Raw genomic sequence first — 17,364 nt, 5'->3', positions numbered from 1 at the left:
GAGAATAAAGATACTGTTTTATTATATTATTTTGCGGGTTTTTATATGTATTTGTGATAATTATGGGTCAAGAAATAAAATGAAACTTTTGATAACTTTATTGTTTTTTTATAATAATAAAAAGACAAGAAGGATCCGTCTAGTTGAATAGTTAATTTCTGCTTTTATATGAGGTTATTAGTAGTCACAATAATGTCAATTATTGTGGATTGTGATCGTGTAACCTAATTCGACTACGGTATAATATGGCTAAATACCACAGTATTGAATATGGTACTAAATGAGTTCTTTGACTGATGTTAACACTAAAGTATACTAATTTAGTGTTGGTCATCTTTTGATCTGTCTAATTTAGTAAGAGGTTATTCTAACGCCGATCGCTCAATTGATGACATCGAGGCTCACGACATCCGGGGGGTTAAGAGAGAAGTAAAGAGATTGTCTTCTTAAACGAACTTTCTCATTCGACTTGAATGTACATTCGACCAAGGCTTGTTGTTTTCAATTTCCAGTACATCGAACCTGTCGGAGGAAAGAATCTTGACGATCTTGAAGGGACCACGGAACGATCGAACCAGTTTACCAGACCGTTTACCAGCTGCGCTTGATTGTACGGGGAAGTCGATAAGTACCAAGTCTCCAAGGGCTAGATCAGGCTCTTGTCGATGTTGATTGAAATCGGTGGCGTTCTTAGCTTGCGCCTTGTTGTTCTCGAGCTGTACCAAGGCTAAGGCCCGACTCAGAAATTGTTTGACCTGTTGTTGATAATCTTTTGCCGGAATAGATTTGATACCAAAGTCAGGGGAAGCAAGCGTTCGAGATTCACAACCGTGTACCAGAGAGAAGGGTGAGAATTTCGTGGCATCGTGTATACTTGAATTATATGCTAACTGAAATTCATTAAGATGTTCGTCCCAAGTGACTTGCTGATAGTCAAGGTCCATAAATGATACGATCAGATTCCTCAGGGTAGCCATAAAGCGTTCAACAAGACCGTTAGATTGCGGGTGATAAGCAGGAGAAAATTTCTGTTTTACAGAGAGATGTAAACACAGCGTCTTCAGTAGGGTACCAGCGTACGGTTGTCCATTGTCACTGAGCATCTGTCGAAAAATCCCATGTTCAGCGATCACCTTACTTAAACATTTTACCACTTGACGGTCAGTGTTTTCTGGTACTGCAGTGATAACGACATATCGAGAGAACATGCATTGGATGACAATAATGTATTTGTTGCTCATCTTGGACGTCGGTAACGGACCAAAGGAATCAATTGCAATTGTATCAAATGGGTGAGAGGATGGACTAGAATGGACAAGGCTTGTGGATCCCATGGTGGTGTTAGACCGTTTAACTTTTTGGCAGACTTGGCAGGAGTTGACCTTATCTTGAACCCATTGCTTTTGACCTGGAAAGTAATACAAACGACTGAATCTCTGCAGAGTACGACCAATACCAAGGTGACCAGTAGTTGGATTGGCATGTAAGAGTTCGAATGTTTCAAGCCATAATGACCGGAAAAGTACCGGCCGGGAGGAAAAGAAGAGGACACCGGACTCAATTGTGTAGCGAACTGGAAGTGGATCTTCAGCCCGAATTTCTTGGCAGAAAGGATCATTCAATTGGGCTTTGAGGAAATCATTGGTGGACAAATTGCAAATGATTTCGTTGGAGCCGTTGGGCGTGGACACAGGGAAGCGACTGAGGGCGTCTGGACCAGCATTCTTTGTACCAGGACGATATACGATCTTGAAATCATGTTGCTGTAGGCTGAGAGCCCAACGACCTAGCCGACCACGAAGATCCGTGTTCTTGTTTTGGAGCGTTTGGAGTGCCTGATGATCCGTGATGACAGTAAATTTGGTAGCCGTGAGATAGTGCGCAAACTTTTTAATACCCCAAACAATGGCGAGAGCTTCGACCTCCGAGACACCGTAATTCTTTTCAGCAGGTGATAGGGAACGAGACGCGAAAGAAACAGCGTAGGCCCTATTGTTACGAGGATCACGTTGACATAGAATGACACCAATGCCAGCCGTACAAGCACCATCGGTATGCAGATTAAACGGAGCCGAGAAATCCGGAAAGCGTAAGACAGAGCGGATAGGAGTTTGTCTTTATGCAGGTCGTAAGCTTGTTGATGTAGTGGTAGCCATTCCCATGGAACATCTTTCTTGAGTAAGTTGTTCAGAGGAGCAGCGATCACTGAGAATTTCCCAATGAAACTTCGATAGTACCCAGCTAGACCAAGAAATGATCGTAAGTTTTCGACATTGGTTGGAGAAGGAAAGTCAGCAACAGCGCGGATCTTTTCGGGATCATTATGAAGTCCATCTGGTGTGATCATATAACCGAGGAAGGAAATATTGTTGTTGGCAAACTTACACTTCTTGAGGTTGATAGACAATTTGGCATTGCGTAGCCGATTGAGCACAGAGCGAAGATTCTTGACATGCTGATCGAAGTCAGGAGAGAAAACGACAATATCATCTAGGTATACCAGACAGTGTTGCAATTTCAGACCTGCCAGTACGGGATCCATCAAGCGTTGCATTGTAGCAGGTGCATTACATAACCCGAAAGGCATTCGAACAAATTCATACAACCCATTACGACAGATAAATGCAGACTTAGGGATACTTTCTTCATCTAATTCAATCTGCCAATAGCTAGAAGTAAGGTCTACTGTAGAGAACATTTTTGCGTTACCTAAACTGTGTACTGTATCATCGATGCGAGGGAGGGGATAGACATCGCGTGTGGTCGCACTATTGATTCGTCTGTAATCAACGCAGAAGCGGGGAGAGCCATCATGTTTAGTTACCAGTACAACACCAGAGGCCCAAGGTGAATTGCTTTCACGGATGATACCTTGCTCTAGCATTTCTTCTAATAGTCCATTGATGGTGTCGTTCTCAGCACCAGAAACACGATGTGGTGGTTGTGACAACGGCCGTTGTTCGCCAGTATTGATATGATGTTTAACCAAAGGAGTAGCCGTAGATGCTTTAGTAGCAAAGCAGTCAGAATATTCACCCAACAGATTTTTCAAAGTATCAGCTTCTTGACCAGTTAGACTATCACCAAGGGAAGATGCAAAGTCCAGAGTGGGATCTGGTGAACAACTCGCCGTTTGAGTGTTCGAAGACTGGATACTAGAAATAATAGGAGAATAAGGTGAAAAATTATGTAATTTCGGAGACGAAGGTAAATACTCGTAAGAAGCGATATGCTGACCTTTATTAATTAAAATATCTGTAGTATCTAAATTAGCAATTTTCACCGTAGCTACACCCTTGTCGTTGAATTGAACTACACCCGCAGCAACGGAGAGTAGTTTTTCCATAGCTATGTCTTGTGGGGTAGACACGAATGTCAACTTGCCTGGAGGTCCTTGAATATCTACATATGCATGATGGAAGCCTGGAAGGAGTAACGAAGTTGTCATGGAACATACCGAGTTAACAGCTGGTTGCTTGGGCTGTTGGGTCTTGACACCTGTTGGAATTCGCACTTGATTCGTACCAGCATCGATAACCGCTTTCAATGATCTTAATACCAGGTAACCGATAATAAGCTCATGCGCTAATTCGGGTGCAACGTGGCAGTCCAAAACGACTGGAAGCTCACCAAGGAGTGCGGATACCTTTAACATTCCCAGAGAGGTATGGACTTGATTACCTGCAGTGGTAAAATAGATTCGGTTCGTGGTATCTGGAACCAAATTCAGTTGTTTCGCCAGAGATGAACGCATAACTGTTACAGATGCACCAGTGTCGATTAAACCTAAAGCCGATTGACCTTTGAAATGTACTCTGATCTTGGGTGTCGAAGAAGCATCAGTGGGTACAGTAATGTTGTGAAGAACAGGAGAGATAAGACTAGCCTCGGGAGTAACAAATATGTTGTGAACACTTGCACCATTTGTAGCAATAGGGTCATGTTCGATAGAAATAACAGCATATTGACCTTGGACAGGAGAAACCGAAGAAACATATTGCACTGTTCCAGGAAGGATAGGAGCGACAGTGGGAGTTGATTCCTTCACTTTTTCCACAGACTTGACCCGTTCGGTTTTTCTTGGACATTTCTTGGTGAGGTGTCCTTCGGTGCCGCAAATGCCACAAATGGGTTGTCCAGATGCAGCCCAACGACGCATAGGGTTTTTCGTTCGTTTATCAGGCCTACCAAAAGATCGTTGGTTACCGTGGTTTTGTACCGAGTCAGCTTCCATAGGTGTAGGACTGTCGAAGATAGGAGCTTGTGGTTGAGGAGCCAAGAAATGATCATTACCCAATAACAATACCGATTCACGAATTGCTGCAGAAGCAGCCAGAGTCTTCCAGGTGTCAGAGGGATCGACAATGACGAGCAAAGCAGTGTGGAGCTCAGGTCTCAAATTGTTGAAAAAGATGTTACGAAGGGTGTCGTCTGACAAAGTATGACCTTCAGGAAAATCAGAAACAATAGTTTCGAAGTTCATTCGATATTCAGCAACGCGGCGTAGACCTTGTTTGAGTGACTCTAATCTTTGACGACAATTGGGTTTTTGGATTGCAGGGTCGATACCGTACACGCTTTCAAGTTTGGTTTTGATATCGGTGCTGCTAAAGAAATCTGTTACACACAATAACCAGTCAGTGGCTTCTTGAGGCAAATATTTCAGCATTTGCAACTTCCTAGAGGTGGTACTATTCATACCGAGAGACTTAGCCGAGAGATGGAATTGCTTGATCCAGTGTGAGATATCTTGATCTGGTTGAAAAGGTGCCACAAGTGTTCTGTTGTTAACACGCTGTTCGGCCAACATGGATGCGAAGGAGTCCACCTCTTCGGGTTTAGACGATGTAGACATGGATAGCGAGAGTACGAGGTAAGTACCGAGATAGCGATTCTAGAGATGTATTTAGGCACAGGAAAAGACCAGCTACTCCACCATAAAATAAGAGGGAAGTCGGTCGTTAAAGTGATACCAGATGATTGGTTGATAGTTTATAGGAATAGGAATTTGTAGTTAAATTCCTTCGTAGCTAAACTTATTAACGAGACTTTCTGATGAGAATAAAGATACTGTTTTATTATATTATTTTGTGGGTTTTTATATGTATTAAGTATGGTACTAGATTAGTTCTTTGACTAATGTTAACACTAAAGTATACTAATTTAGTGTTGGTCATCCTTTGATCTCTCTAATTTAGTAAGAGGTTATTCTAACGCCGATCGCTCAATTGATGACATCGAGGCTCACGACAGTATCGAATGATGTAGCGGTATAGCGGCAACAAACCCGGCCTTAATTTCTGTTGTTCTCGCCAACAGGAAATAAAACAAGTCATCGAAAACAAACCGGAACTTTTTGATTTTGTAAACAATGACATAGCTGTATAGCGACAACAAACCCACCCTTAATTTTCTTTGTTGTCGTCAACAAGAAATAAAACAAGTCATCGACAACAAACCCGACCTTTCTTATTTTGTATTGCTACGAGGGGTTTATATATACCTTGTGGCTACTGATAAATGATTGAAACTCCCTTAGACAAAAAGACCAAATAAAATTGTATCAAAAAGCTAGATAATTAAGTGTTGTGTTTTTCAGAGTTAAAAGAACTGTTTTATTAGTTAGTGAAATATGGATATTTATATATGTAAACTGGTGGTGACACCTGGTATCAGATATTCATAAAACCATTTATGGAAGTATTTGTGCTAAATCACACATATAGATTGTACATATAATAAATTCATATCTCATCATCACTGATAAATGATAGCTAAATCATGATCAGGCATAAAAAAGGAATTCGCTAAAGCCGGTCACTATTTTAAAGTGTCACGGTATCGTAACACCAATGTCCAAACTTAAGACATGTTATTGTTATTATTTCTCTATTGACTATGCGTAGCACTAATTGTCCAATATAGATATTGTTATTGATAGCATACTCATATTGTTAAGAGTAGTATCCTCAGCCTCGTCCATTCCATTTATTATAAATACTCTTTATTTTTCCTCTTCTTAAATCTTCAGTTAACTTTAACATCAATAAACTCTGACAAGAATTCTAATTGATCCTATTGTTTTTTTCTACCTTTTTTTCTGCAAAACTATCCTCTTTAAGCCTACTTTTGCTACAGTATTAAGAAACAATATCTCCCCTCAGTCATGAACATTCTGTGACCGCTTATTTACAATTTTGTATCCCTCTCGTCCTCACAACTGCCTTTTCACACTAACCCCTTTTTGCTTAGTTTCGCTTGACGACACAGAGTAAAACGGTAATGGCACATTCAGCCTGGGACGAGCCTTGTAAATCTTGATTTGATTCGCATGGTATATCGTAGGAAATACCAAGGCTTCATCTCGGATTTCGTATACATTATTACCCACCACTTTTTGAATATGGTAAGGCCCCACCCACCTACTCAATAGCAACGCTTCCTTGTTTACCACATCTCGACTCTCAACCATTACTTGATCATTAACTTGGTGTCATGAACCGCTTAGGTTTCAGTTGCATATTATCATGCAAAATGTCTCAGACCATTATTGAAACCCAACTAGCCCATTGTACCTGTTCCACCTGTTCCCTGTTCTCTGTCACCTGTCACACATCACTATTGTATCCTGTCTAAGGTCTCTGTTCCAAATAATGTATCTCCGTTATCCCTTGTCCTTGTAAAACCCATTTAACACCCGTTTCCGTTGTACCTCTGCCTTTGAACTCCCTTGCAAAACATTAATAATATCAGCCCATGTTATCCTCTACATCTATCCCCGAAATTATCTGTATCTATGCCCGCTACCTGAAAGATGTCCCAAACTCAATATGACTAATAATCTGTCTCTGTATATCTGATCCCCGAACCCTTGTTTACCCGATCTGTCAATTAATATAAATAACAGCATATTTATTTAATCTTATTTCTGTATTCAATATCTTATCTATTTTTCCTGTTTCTCTGAATAAACCTTTTTCTACCTACATTCCTTTTATATATATATTAATACTAATACATATATAATCTCTCTTTGTCTTGTCCTCACCTTAATAATTGATCTGTTCTGCTCTTGCGCCGCCCCGCTCCTGACACCCAATTTCCTCAGAAAGAATGAGTTTGAGCGTGACCAAACCCACAGCAGCTTCAACTTCACCATCCCCAAAACGCAGAGTACGGTTGGTAGGCCTGACTTGTGACTTGAACCCCAATTCGTCTACCACTTTCAACGCAATAACCGATACAATCGCACCACCAGCAATCAAAAACTCCAAAGGAGTTTCACCAATCATACACAACAAGGATTGTAGAGTTGGTTCTATATCCAGCACCGTCGTATCTATCACCGTTACATGATTGACCGACGCCACCCACTCCTTGGTGTCATCCACCTCCATGTTATCAGACGATCTTGACTCATTGGACCTTTTCTTGACCACACTTGATTGAGCACCCAGATGCCCCAAAGTTTCATGATATAGCTTTGGTGAGTGGTAACGCAGCTGTGGTAACGAAATGAATACGATGCTATTCCAGAGACCTTGCTTCATGTCAAAGGGCTGTATATGTTGCTCGGAGTCCATCATGATTGGCATACCTGTTGCGACCTTTCTCAACACCGAAGGTGGAACCTCACCTCTCTTCCTTGCGAGTTCATCTTCTTGCCTATATCTTGCCTTAGCCTCGCGAGCCTTCCTCAAGTTCTCCAAAAGAACCGCCTTCACCTCCTCCGACGACTTCTGTTGTCTTGACGACGAACTTCTGGCATTAATCACAATGACTTCCTTGGGATATGAAGTTCCTGAATAGAACACCGATACCGGTGACGACGAAGGACCTGCTTGGACTGAGTTAGGAATTGTAATTTTACGCTCCACCACACCTAACACTGTGGGGAGCGTTCGTGAAAATCCTGGTTTGCTGACTTTATATTACAAGACGCGCTGGTATGCTTAGGCGATTAACATTTTCTACACACTTGGCAATCTTTCGAAATATGACCCACACCTTTGCAATTGTAACATAACTCCTGATCACCAGTCTCCTCCACCTTCTTTCCAGCAGCAACACTACTTTCATCCCGACGTTCCATTAGATCAACGCAATCTAAGGTCCGAGCAAGGTTATTCTCAATTTTATCTAACTTGTCCAGCTTCTCCAACTTCTTCATGATGAGCTCCAATTACGCCGTTCGACCATCCTGGCGTTCAGTGTAACCCTCTGATGAAACCTTGACTCCTGCATACGATCTGGCACCAGCGTTTTCATTGTGTTTCAAAATCATATTTACTTGTTGTAATTCCTGAACCTTATCCACCTTGGGTGTAACCGTGGCACCTCCATTGTTCCGCCCAACGTAAAAGAGTTTTCAAACCATCATACGTATTGACCTTCGCACGATTGATGTTATTGTATGGATTCATTTCCATATGTTCACAGAACTTTCTCACTCCAGGAAGATGACCGTTTCTGATATCCTTAACAATAGATTTTTCAGAGTGTTCATCTTTGACTTCTTGACCCAACTTGCGATGCAACGCCCTTTTTGCATTCATGTACTCCCAAGGTGTTTCCGTAGTTGCTTGTATGCGATCCTCGTACTTTTCAAACCATTCCGCGGTAATGAATTTCTTGGTGAATAGGCCAACCATGCTTTCTTCAATACCATTATAAAACTTGATATTACTATGGGCCGCCTCACTTCGATCGAATGTGTTTAGAAACCATTCCTTGGCATACCCAGAGAGACAATAAAAGAATAGTTCCTTTCTCCTATCCCTAGAAACCCAATTGTTCCAAGACGCTGCTTCATTAAATTCTTCTAGAAATTTTGATGGGTCTTGCCTTTCCCCACCCGTGAAGGACGGAGCCACCTTAGCACTCGTTTCTCCTAGTACCATGACTGAGTTTTCTTCCGACATATAGATTTAATTCTTGTTGTTATAGCTCTAAAAAAACTTGTGACTAATGTTCTAGTTTCAATGACTTATCAAATAACTGCACGCCCAGATACTCCACCAATTGTTGCGAGGGGTTTATATATACCTTGTCACTAACTACTGATAAATGACTGAAACTCCCTTAGACAAAAAGACCAAATAAACTTGTATCAAAAAGCTTGATAATTAAGTGTTGTGTTTTTCAGGGTTAAAAGAATTGTTTTTATTAGTTATTGAAATTTGGATATTTATATATGTAATCTGGTGGTGACATCTAGTATCAGATATTCATAAAACCATTTATGGAAGTATGAAGGAACAATATCTCCCCTCAGTCATGAACACTCTGTGACCGCTTATTTACAATTTTGTATCCCTCTTGTCCTCACAACTGCCTATCCACAGTAGCCAATGATGTAGCGGTATAGCGATAACAAGCCCGGCCTTAATGTTTATTTGTTGTCACCAACAAGAAATAAAACAAGTCATCTGTGATATTTGATAAAATGCACGTATAAAAATAATGAGATAAAACGAATATTTTTATTAGGGTAAAAATAGACTAAAGAACTCTGCTGCTATGAAATAATCAATCCTTTTTATATTGCCAACATCTCCTGGATTTATGATGAGTCAACCTTTCTGGTTTTGGAATAAATCTATATTTTAGTCTTCCATCTTGTGTTATCTAAACACTACTCGTTAGAATTGATTAAAGGTAACGTTGTCCCAGATGTGTGAAACGGGAACACGACTATTCTGACAAATACTTGGTGCAGTGGCACACTTCTTTGTAAGATCGTGTAACGGATACTGTTAAAAGATACATACTTGTTTGTCAAGTGTAACTGGAAATAGAACATAATAGTTGTAGAGTGCATCTGCTTTTCAGTAGTTCCTAACGTGTTTTGTGACATTTTTGAGCATTCATCTCCGACTAGTACAAGTAATATAAAAGGAAATTTATTCATAGCCAGATTTTTTTTATGTGGGGGGGGGGATTTTTTTTTTTTTTTGAAGAAAATTTTTCAGTGGAAGTAATATTGGGCCACCGGCTGCGATTTCATAGGCCGGCTCTAAACAGCTTCAGATCAATATTTCAAGCCTTTCAATACATAAATTATTTTTAAAAAGGGTCACGCATCTTAAGAGTATACTTTAATATATATATTCTAAATTACAAGTAATTCCACTTATTACATAAAAAAGGTTTAAACTTTTTTACCCTTTTTCAGGGTTGATGACATTGAGCCTCCGGCTATGATTTCATAGGCCGTCTCTTAACAACTTCAGATCAATATTTCGAACCTTTCACTAGATAAATTATTTTTAAAAAGGGTCACGCATCTTAAGAATAAAGTTCATAATATATATTCTAAATTACAAATAATTCTACTTAGTACATAAAAAAGGTTTAAACTTTTTTATCTTCTTTTCAGTGTAAGTAATATTGAGCCTCCGGCTGGGATTTCATAGGCCGGCTTTGAGCAACTTCAGATCAATATTTCAAGCCTTTCAATAAATATATTAATTTTAAAAAGGGTCACGTATCTTAAGAATAAAGTTTATAATATGTATTCTAAATTACAAGTTGTTCTACTTAGTACATAAAAAATGTTTAAACTTTCTTACCCTTTTTCAGGGTTGGTGATATTGAGCCTCCGGCTGTGATTTCATAGGCCGTCTCTAAAACAACTTCAGATCAATATTTCAAGCCTTTCAATTGATAAATTAATTTTAAAAAGGGTCACGCATCTTAAGAATATACTTTATAATATATATTCAAAATTACAAGTGGTTCTACTTAGTACATAAAAAAGGTTTAAACTTTTTTATCCTTTTTCAGGGTTTGTGATATTAAGCCTCCGGCTGCGATTTCATAGGCTGTCTCTAAACAACTTCAAATCAATATTTCCAACCTTTCAATAGATAAATTATTTTTAAAAAGGGTCACGCATCTTAAGAATATTTGTTTTAATGTATATTTTAAAATTCAAGTAGTTCTACTAAGTACACAAAAAAGGTTGAAGTTATTTCAAGCCATTGCTAACGATTATATAGTCTGTGCGCGGTTTTTTAAATCGTGAGCACAAACAGTGGGTTATTTCAAAATCCGACCACGGCTAATGATATTAGCGGCAGGTTATTATTGGCTCTAAAACCTTTTTGTACAGGTTGTGACATCTTTTCCCCGCCCCCACCTAAAAAAAAAATGTTGAATCCAGAATCTGTTATGTTTTTTAATTTAATATATGTAGATTCTCATTCTAATCAACATAAAAAACAATCCTAACCTTTCAGATGGGATATTAATTATAAAGAAAATGTGTTTTACCCATCTAAAAATTTGTCTCTGCTTAAATTTTTTTTAGGTACCACCTAAAAGCAGATGCACTCTAATTGATCATTTATGCTTTAATTTTCTAATGCATAAAATACGATCCCAAATATAGAATATCTTATCGAAATTTGTATATTTGGTTGTAGAAGATAGGTATCCATTAATTCATACACTATTTCTTTATACTCTTTATAGGCAGTATAATTATATCAACATATAAGTAAATGAACCATTTATACTAATAGCTGTTCTATTCTCTCTATGGGTAGCTAAGCCATTGAGGGAACTATTAATATTAAGTTTCTCTTTCTTATAATTCTTGATTTGATCTGAGAAGATTCTCTTCTCGATCGGTGATATCGTAACTCAGCGATATAGCTTTCTGTATCCAACTGTCATTCGTATATCGTATTTAGGCCAATCATGTAATCTTTAATATAGAAATATGTACTCGAAGTAGGAGAAGTTGTGTAGCAGTATACATGTGTATGCTGGTATGCAACATTGAAGGTTCTTTTTTATTTCATAATTTAATTATTTGAACGATTTGCTTATTTATTCTTAAGTGAATCGTACCCAAATACGACATCATCGACAACAAACCCGACCTTTTTTATTTTGTAGTCAATGACGTAGCGGTATTGTTGTATGCGGGCTGTAAATACACCTTAGCTAAGGTAATACGCTTGTGCTACGACGATTGAAGTATTTTCACTGCTGTCATATTTATCATATGTCAGCTGGTAATTTCAGAGTTCACGTAACACCAAATGCCTATTCAAGTACGAGTTGTTTATTATATTCTCCTTACGGACCCTTGCGGGTTTATTGACAGCTTGGACAATATTTGGATATAATCTAACCACGATGGCAGTGTCCCGCTTGTAGTTTTAGTTGTATTCATTATGTATAAAAGAAATAATTATTTTTATGTTCAATAAAATTTAGTTCCTTTTTGCAATCTGGTTAATACTTTGTCTTATTTTCTATTTTGGATTTTTGGATTATTCAGGTATAGCGACAACAAACCCGGCCTTAATTTTCTTATTTTTTTTATCTTTTTACATCAATAAATCAGTTTTTTTTTTTAAAAAAAAAAGACTTTTATTAGTTCTTGTTTCCGGAAACCGGGTAACTGAATACATGTCTGGGCTTACTTATTTTGCGATTATACTCTGGTAAATTTATCATTCCATCTCTGAAATCCCTCCCCTTACTTATCTCTCTTTTAAATCAGCATAGACAGGTTTATAAAGGCCGTGCTTGCAGTGTACTACTCCAGTGCTATAAGTAATTGTTTTTCGTTTATAGCTTTTCCCTTCTCTAATTATCTTTTCAGACTTACGCTTCCTGCTTTTACCGTTGTGGCGGCTACTCTCTTTAGAAAAGGAATTAGTACGTATCAATTTTGAGTCTTCTTATCATAAACTAACCTAATATTCATTTAGAAAATTTTGGTTATCACCCTTGTTTTTAGATTATACGTTGCTTCCTATACAGAATAATCAATTACTTCATGTTATGCCATGTACCGTTTACTTTTTGGCTCATTTAAGTAGTAATCCTTCTACATAACAATTTGTCCTCAAGTATCAAGATATAAAAAATCTAACATGCATCCTATTGAATAAAATAAATAATCAACTTTTAAAATCGTAAACCAATGTTTACAAAACGAATTAACGCATTTAATAATTTTGATATCTATAAACGAAAGTTTTTTATTTGGCCGAAGGCTGAAAGGGAGAGCTAATTTTAAATTATACACCCCCTTAATTATGCATTTAATACTTTTTTTTTTTTTTTTTTTTTTTTTTTTTTTTTTTTTTTTGGGTAAATGGGTAAACGCTTACTAGAAATCTGTCCAAACGAGTAAATGGGTAAATTTACCCAATTCATTTTTTTTGGGTAAATGGGTAGGCACTTACTAAAAATCCGTCCAAATGGACGAATCAGGGGAAAAATTACACCCTTGGTGAAGCCCTTCTTCGATTCATTTCTGATATTGTTGACACCAATCGCATTTATCAGAGAATAACCAAACAGGTTAGTAAGGTATATGGCGTTAAGGAGAAGTACTTCGGGGCATTGACAAATGTTGCTTACCACACTAACATGGGCAAATAACAAATGAGTCAAACTTCCATTCTCCTCATACTTGCTTGATTAACTGTACCCCTTCTCTTCCAAGTTGCAAATGAAGGGATTCATGTGATGTTGATTTTCAGTTTCGTTTAAAGCACGTCTCAACAGAGCACGTTGATTGGTCATCTGCTTTGCAATGACTCTTATCTTTGTGCACTTGACGATGTTTAAGATCGCGACAATAGCGGATGTTTTGGCGTTTGCAACGTGCATCTCTTGAATCGTACGTTGCTGATCGTAATAGAGCTTGCGGTTGTTGACAAGACATAATTTTTTGTTGTCTTCCAACATGTCATGATTATGGACATTGTTGTGGCATTCAACGATCCAACAATCTCCATTCTTCTTGGGGAAAACTGCTCTGATAGAAAATTCGCAGGTTGCAGTCATTGCAACTTTAACTCTTTTGCGAGAGTCTCGGTACGAACTTCCTTGTACGTGTTGCTGAATACACAGCCGTAATGGAAAAAGACTGATTTTTTAGCTTGTCCAAGGGGTGAACTGTCCCGGATGAATAGCTGAAAACCTTGTCGATGCAGCATCAAAACAGGGGTCTTTAAATTCCTCGGCAGAGGCAAGCGTATCACCTACAGTAGGAAAAGTTGTAGTTTTAAAAGTAGTAATCCACTGAAAAAAAAAAAGTACGTGACGCGTTATTTTTTTTAAAAATTCACGTGATTTGAAAAAGTACGTAAAAAAAAAAAAAAAAGGACGTAGGTATAGACATTCTCTTTTTTTTTTTACTCATTCATACAAAACAAGCAGAATTATAATGACGAAATCACATTATAAGACATTAGGAGTTACAGAAAACGCAACCTCCTCTGAAATTCGAAAGGTATGAACGCGTCTTACATTTTTTTTATCAATGTAACTCATTTATTTTTCTTTTCTTTATAACAGGCTTATTATAAATTGGTAAGTACATTTTCATTCAAATAAACCGACTGCGTAGCTAACTTGTTTTTAGGCCAAAACTTATCACCCTGATAAAAATCCCAATGGAACCGAAAAGGTAAAACATTTTTTTTTATCTGTATCATTTCATGACATTAACTTGCCTTAGTTCAAAAAAATTTCAAACGCGTATGAGATTTTATCTGATCACGAGCAAAAAGTGGCTTATGATTTGAAAAGGAAACGCCCGACCGATTTCGATTTCGAAAGCTCCTATCCAAGTACTCCTTCTTCTAGCTCCAGCCCACGAAGCAAGAAGCGAACTCGAACAGCTCCACCAACTCCACCAACTCCACCTCCACCACCACCTCCTAAGAGTAAGGCGTTGTTGATATAAAATGTTGAAACTCCGCTAAAATGTTTTCATAGGATCAGACTACCACGTCTATACTACTGCAGAAATTTCATTAAAAGAAGCATATCTCGGCGTGAGTCCCATCGAGGTTTGCTACAGCCTGAAAATGAATTGCGAAACATGCCATGGGTAAGCAAAAAGATATATATAAAAAAAACTAGCATGATGATAATTTTAAAATAATAGTATTGAGAGTACTGTTCTGAAATCTAAGCTTTGTAAGACTTGCAAAGGTGCTAAATATCTTGAAACCTTGGATTACAACAGAAATAAAGTATCTGTTATGTGTCAAGGCTGTGATGGAAAAGGTGTAAAAACATACAATAAGAAATGCAAGACTTGTCGTGATGTCAAAACGATTGGTATAATTGGGTTGCTTACGGTTAAAAAAGGAGTCCGTTCTGGCCACACGTTCCAAGTGAAAAACCATGGTAATGTCATGCCCGACAAAGTTACAAAGGGCGACTTGTTTGTCAAGGTGACTGTCGGAAATAAATGGGGCTGTTTCTCGCGCCAGAAAGACAACTTAGTTGCTTCCATCGACATCAAGCTTCGAGATGCTATCATGGGAATTAATCCAAAGAGTGATTTCATTAAACATATCGATGGCCGCCAGTTAAATATCCAACTAGCCCCCGGCAAAGTTATCACACCCGGCATGACCATCATTCAGAAAGGAGAAGGTATGCCAGTATTCTCTGATCCGAATGGAAACAAGGGTGATCTTATTATTAAATTTAATGTGATTTTCCCTGTTCACATCAATATTCCCACGGATCCATACGTTCTGGAAGAAATTGATATTATGTTCGAAACGGAGGAAGAACGTGAGATTCGTGAGAACAAAATTGTTAGCAAAGACGACGGTGAAGATGAACTTGGATATGATTCTTTAAACGATCCTTTTGACGATACAGAAGACCAGTTCTATGACTGTGACGATACAGAAGACCAATTCTATGATTGTGACAATCTTAGCGACTCGGATTTAAGAAGCACGGACTCAAACACATACTATCATTACAACGTAGCACAAAATCGTTGATAGTGACCGTTGAGATACCCAAAAAAGTTCATCAGTATTGATTATAAAATGTATATATGAAACGATAAATTGTTTTTAGTAATTCAACACACCATACCCGTACAGGAGCGTTATGCCTCGTATGGAGAGTATTGTGATTTCTAATGTCATTAGTTACAAACAGTAGTTAATCAACAACAATCGATTGACGACTAATTAAAAACAGTTTGTATAATGGGGACAGTCTTGGGAATAAGTGAGTGGGTGAAAGTGATGGGATATGCTTAATTTTTCATTGTCTTTGATTTGAGTTCCATATGTCAGAATTTTCGTTCACTATTTTGACTTACTTGTACCAACTTTGGATTTTTATTGTTACTACGTAATTTGTTTCTCTTCGTGCCAAAGGTCATTGTTGGGGTGATTCCCGATGGTGTACATGAAGTCACACAACACATCTGGGACTCCAGGTTGGTCGTTTGGTTCGTTTATTTCGTTACCAAGTACCATTTGGGGTGGTCCCCGAAGATGACAGGTTTCGAGGCCTTTGCTGGAATACTGAATGTTTGCGGTTTGTTCTGGGTGATATCACCTTGTCCACTTGGAATATGTTGCAAACTTTGGTGGTTATTTAACAAGCTACTAAAGCGTTTTCAACAACATCTTTACCTTAAGGGGCGTATGTCATGAGCCCTAGCTTAAGAGCGGGAGTTGTCTTTGGTGATTCGAAGTAGCATTTTACTTGCTGGTTGTGCTGCATGAGTGGAAAGAAAAGGGTCCCTAATTGAATCAGTCGATAATCGGCTTGCTGATAGGCATATCATTAGTGAGCTTCCTCTTTTTACGTTAAGAAGATGGTGTTTTGACCTCTTTGTTGCGATAGACGGGAACCTTCTTTGAGAGCCATCAAAACTAGTAAAAAGTGGGTGAGTGCACACGAAGACTGACTTGCTCGCAGTTGCACTTGGGCAGTTTTCTTTGTTGAAGCTGGCTAGCGAGTCTCCATTTTGGTTTTTTATAGTTGTAAAAACCACATTTTTTTTTTATCTTTTATGTCTTTTTTTTTTTTTTTTTTTTTTTACCTTTTATGCCTTTTTAAACCTTTCATTTTTAACTCACTGTAAATGTCTCGTATTTTGTGTGGGGTTTTGCCTGTATATTGATCGTACCCACCTATGATGTTGCGTATCCTTGCGTAAATACGATTTTTGACACCATGTATTAGCTGGAGCTTGCTGATAATCACTCAATTCTAGCTGAGCAGCTTAAAAGTAATAATCCTTAATAGTTTGACATGCAAGTGCTTCAAGTAGCCGATGTATCAAGAGATTGTTTGGTGTTATACAGGATACAATCCTGGATATAATTGTTACCAGGTAATTTTCCCTCTTATCGTTGCTGCCAGTTTTCCTTCGCATTTAGATTTTACATTTGAAAGTACCATATTCTTTACTCGATCATTGTATACTACTGGATTAGTATCTCCTTAAAGATCACTCTCAGAACTTTCTTTTTCTTCTTTTCCTTCTTCTTTTACAAATAATTATGCTGATTGATTGAAGTCTCGTACTCAATGTCACATTTGCTATTTAATAACAATTGT

General features: G+C 38.1%; 2 protein-coding genes across 2 annotated transcripts; one reads left to right on the top strand and one right to left on the bottom strand.

The window, feature by feature from the left end:
* Positions 1-7,049: 7,049 nt before the first annotated feature.
* Positions 7,050-8,921, bottom strand: EV154DRAFT_567371 (uncharacterized protein; the record flags this gene model as incomplete). Its single annotated transcript, XM_051606015.1, has 4 exons — positions 7,050-7,888; positions 7,975-8,106; positions 8,197-8,317; positions 8,391-8,921. 4 exons carry the CDS (start codon positions 8,919-8,921, stop codon positions 7,050-7,052), a joined length of 1,623 nt encoding a protein of 540 aa, XP_051453987.1.
* Positions 8,922-14,197: 5,276 nt separating this feature from the next.
* Positions 14,198-15,782, top strand: EV154DRAFT_484948 (uncharacterized protein; the record flags this gene model as incomplete). The annotated part of the gene is made up of 6 exons (XM_051598709.1): positions 14,198-14,263; positions 14,329-14,343; positions 14,396-14,440; positions 14,492-14,699; positions 14,752-14,866; positions 14,924-15,782. 6 exons carry the CDS (start codon positions 14,198-14,200, stop codon positions 15,780-15,782), a joined length of 1,308 nt encoding a protein of 435 aa, XP_051453986.1.
* Between the last annotated feature and the right edge of the window lie 1,582 nt (positions 15,783-17,364).

Source organism: Mucor mucedo, assembly GCF_025094135.1.
Source record: "Mucor mucedo strain NRRL 3635 chromosome Unknown EV154scaffold_103, whole genome shotgun sequence".
NCBI lineage: Eukaryota > Fungi > Mucoromycota > Mucoromycetes > Mucorales > Mucoraceae > Mucor > Mucor mucedo.
Note: the sequence above shows the minus strand (reverse complement) of the source record. Positions and strands in the feature narration are given on the sequence as shown.